The sequence below is a fragment of the Brassica oleracea genome, chromosome C9 (genome assembly GCF_000695525.1).
Source record: "Brassica oleracea var. oleracea cultivar TO1000 chromosome C9, BOL, whole genome shotgun sequence".
NCBI lineage: Eukaryota > Viridiplantae > Streptophyta > Magnoliopsida > Brassicales > Brassicaceae > Brassica > Brassica oleracea.
Window position 1 is genome coordinate 17,060,590 of NC_027756.1, and position 4,105 is coordinate 17,064,694.

Genomic DNA, 4,105 nt, shown 5'->3' on the forward strand with positions numbered 1-4,105 from the left:
TTTTAGTAACATGATATGAAAATTAAATTTTATATCATCAATAAATTTGTAACTTTTTGCGATACCAAACTAAATCATTAATTTGGATCAAACAATGGTCATTTAACTAGCTCTCCTTCATTTTAGTACTCTTTCTGTTTCATAATTATTTTTATTTGAAAATATTATTTGTTATTCATATTTCAACGTATTTTTTATTTTTTGCATATTATGTGAACAGTGTTGAGCTTATATATTAAATGATACTTTTTGAAAAGTAACAACTTTTTCAGTTTTTGTGCTTTTAACTAATACAACTTACACATAGATAATAGAGCACTAGGGATACATATTTGGATAGGATATATAATATTGTAAAGTAGGATTTTATAAATAATAAGGAGTTAAAATTATATATATATATATACTCTTTAAAATTTATTATTTTCAAAAAAATTCGGGGTTGTAGGTTTATAAATAAAAAAGAGTCCACTTCAATTTCAATCATCTAAGTTTCACTCCTTCATCCCATCTCATCCACATTGTCTCTCTAAACATTAAGATGAAATCCTTAATGAAACTCTTTGCATCGCTGTTACTGTTCGTTTTCTCTTCTCTCCTCTTTGGTATAATTTATATTAAGTTGTCAATATTGCCACTGAATCTTTAGAATCCATATGAAATAGTAGTATTAATATAAAACTACAGTTTCTTATACATCACTTGGGCAGGAGATATCGATGTAGTTGAGTGTTCAAATCAGAATCTTCGCTTTTCCGGTCGAAATAAATTGTTTGTGTTTGGAGATTCTTATGCCGATACTGGAAACACAAAGACTACTGATAAGGGGGCATGGGAATTCCCTTACGGTATCACTTATCCGGGTAAACCCTCTGGCAGATTCTCCGACGGCCATATCTCCACAGATTTTCTAGGTACCTCTCTATTATTTAAGCTTTTCCTTTTGGAGCCTAAAGCTAAAACTTTATCTTCATTATCTAGTTTGTGAGGAAATTCACTTCAGCGTCGCATAAAAAACTTATGAAAGGAAAATACATACTTCCTCTGTTTCAAACTAAATGTCTTTTTGAGGTTTCATAGATAACAAATTTCTATTATCTTCTCTTACCATCTTCCCATGCATATTTATATTTTTAATGAGTTAAATATGTGTTGACAAAAAAAAAAGAGTTAAATATGTATGTCGAATTGTTTGACTGAACACAATTTCATCAATATTCCTTGGTTGTATTGAAACACATGTTTCCTCCATACAGCCAAATTGCTAAGGATAAAGTTACCAGTGACCTACTCCAAGAAAGATGACGTGGATAAGACACGATTACAATACGGAATGAGTTTTGCGTACGGAGGAACAGGAGTGTTCGACACTAAGGTTAATTATCCTAACATGACCGGTCAGATCAATCTTTTTGAGCAACTCCTCGGCAATGTCTACTCTCCATCCGACCTTTCTTCGTCCGTCGCTCTCGTTAGTGTTGCTGGCAACGACTACCTTTATTTCCTTTCCACGCGTTCCCCGGCCGTAAGAAAACACCGACGTTTAATTAATACTTTGAAGCTGACAAAAAAAATTAATACTTTATTTTTCTTGAACAAAAGGTTAGCTAATAAGATTAGAAAATAGTTTTAAAATAGATTTTACTCTATTTATCTTATGAAAATAGAAAAAATAATTGAAATAATCTTTGCCAATTCGTGCGATTGAAGGAAAGTGTCGCTGTTTGTTAATTATTCATAGGATTCTCGTTAAAGATTAATAGATAATTATTTATACATAAGACCATTACGAACAGAATTCACTATCACACATAAGATTATTGTACCATTTAATTTGTAAGATAATTGTATTTAATATGTGTCTAGATTATTGAATGAATGTCAGTTTACTATATCAGGTTTTAGTATTGTTAGAAATATGCTAAATTAGAAATTCAATAAAATGTTATGAAGAAAATTAAAAATAAAAAAAGTGCATGATTTTTACCTATATAATTTAATTTTGTTATGGAGTAAAATAAAAACTTGCTTAAGAATGTCAGAAGTATTATTAGGAGATCATATGCTAAATTAGACATACACATAAAATGTCTAGTTCAATTTTATTTATATAAATTTTTTTTGTATAACTGAATCTTTTTAACAAAAAAACCTAGATATGCAGTCGGCATATTAATTTTGTATGTGCATTAAAGTGAAAACCTGTTTTTGTCCTTAAGCAAATTTTAACTCTATTGCGTTTCCCAGGCAATCCTATCATTCATCACGCAAGTTGTGAATCAAATCGAGGTGAATTTGAGGCGAATTCACTCCTTGGGAATCAAGAAGATAGCAGTACCATCATTGCAACCGCTAGGGTATATCCCCCACTTTGCAAAGGGCTCCCCACTTATCAAAGCCGCTGTAAACTTTCTGGTAGGACACCACAACAACTTGTTGCATGAAGTAGTGGCCAAGCTCAATAATGAGACCAATCATTCGGCTTTTACCATCATAGATTACAACAATGCCTTCTTGACTGTCATCAATAACAAAGGAGAAATCCCAGGTAACAAAAGTTTACTACAACAAAAAAAATTTGTTAATCAAGGAGAATTGCTCATTGGGCCAGAACACAGTATATTGATCTCCTCTCCGCTGGCCTCGAAAGTTTAAGATTTTGATCTTTAATACTATCGGTTAATGGAAATGCAGATATTCTGGTGTTTAAAACCCCGTCCATAGAATGTTTTCAAATCGACGTGAATGAGTTCAAGAATTCTACCTTATGTGATGATCCTAGGTCTGCTTTCTTCTGGGATGGACTTCACCCTACCCAGGAAGGGTGGAAATCGGTTTACACGGTTTTAAGAAAAAATATTACCGCAGCTTTGACTTAAGCGTAAAACCATTTATCGAGATCGAAAATAATGAAATGTATTTACATTTTAAGATTTCTTCTTTCATATGTGTTTGCAGGATTTTAAGTATTCTGTTTTGTGTGTCTCTTGGTCTCTTGTGTGAATGAATAATGACCTTGGCTAATAAAATATTGAAATCTTCCTCACTAGCTAATCTTACAATTCTGAATCAGATCATTGATGAATGTTCAGCTAAAGCGATTACCAAAATATTGGCAAAATAATATAGATACTAATGAAAGCTAAACAACTAGTTAAAAATAAAAAAACCAAACCTTTGAAGTATAAAAACAAAAGAGATCAAAATTATGAATTAACTAGTACATGGTACTAAAATGGTTTTTATTTTTTGTGTGGAACATCACTCAGAAATTAGAACGTAGAATAGATTTACTACGTATCGACCCAATGGACTTCAAGTTGTCGTCACGATCTCTTAGAGCATCTTTATCCCTAAAACCTCAAATGAGGTTTTTAATAATATTTTAGTAATAAATGTAACTTTAAGAACCTTTGTTAAGAAACTTCCATTTTGAGTGGTCCAGTGGGAGTTTCTTAACTCAGGGTTCTTAAAAAGAAAAAAATTTACATCGCCATCTGATTCGACAAAACAACCAAATACATCAAGCAACCATAAACCGAACAAAACTTTATATTATTTTATGTAGTAAACTGAGCACATAAAGCAATTCAGAGCTACTAACCAACTTAAAGCATGGAGCAAACTTGAGAAAAGATTAGATTCAAATATTGTAACTTTCTAAATCATCAAGAGCTAAGTTCCAAGGAGACTAGATAATACTCCAAGTTAATAGGAATCTTCAGAAAGAAAAAAACGAACCTGAAGGAAGCAATCGGCGCCGTTGAGGATCGGACCATCGAAAAACCCAGTTTCGGAGATCGCTGAGAGGTCCAGGACGGAATCTCCGATAGCGACGGCAGGACAAGGAGGGGGGTTCGAATCAGGTCTGAAGACGCCAAAAGGGAGGTTCTGGATAGGGGAGTGGAAGTCTGGAGCAACATCGACGAAAGACTTGAGCAAAGCCATGGACGAGAGACAGATAGACGTATGAGGAGAGAAGGTGAGAGGATGGAAGATGGCTGTAACACCCCCGAATCGTCCTAGGCATAGGTCAACCCACCGGCCAACAATCAAACAAGAACATGACTGACGGACGACCCACACCAAGGGTTGGAGATGAAAG

The 4,105-nt window shown here is 33.5% G+C and overlaps 1 protein-coding gene across 1 annotated transcript; it reads left to right on the plus strand.

The window, feature by feature from the left end:
• The first annotated feature begins 435 nt into the window (after positions 1 to 435).
• On the plus strand, positions 436 to 2,945 carry LOC106315765 (GDSL esterase/lipase At5g03610-like). The gene is made up of 5 exons (XM_013753589.1): positions 436 to 605; positions 711 to 914; positions 1,257 to 1,525; positions 2,248 to 2,548; positions 2,695 to 2,945. Exons 1-5 carry the CDS (start codon positions 542 to 544, stop codon positions 2,877 to 2,879), a joined length of 1,023 nt encoding a protein of 340 aa, XP_013609043.1. The 5' UTR covers positions 436 to 541; the 3' UTR covers positions 2,880 to 2,945.
• Positions 2,946 to 4,105: the final 1,160 nt, after the last annotated feature.

Bases quoted from the DNA above. Each gene is read 5' to 3' on its own strand.
- LOC106315765 (XM_013753589.1), top strand. From the start codon at position 542: ATGAAATCCTTAATGAAACTCTTTGCATCGCTGTTACTGTTCGTTTTC. The intron at 915-1,256 runs GTACCTCTCTAT...TCCTCCATACAG, and splicing joins TATCTCCACAGATTTTCTAG to CCAAATTGCTAAGGATAAAG. The intron at 1,526-2,247 runs GTAAGAAAACAC...TGCGTTTCCCAG, and splicing joins TTTCCACGCGTTCCCCGGCC to GCAATCCTATCATTCATCAC.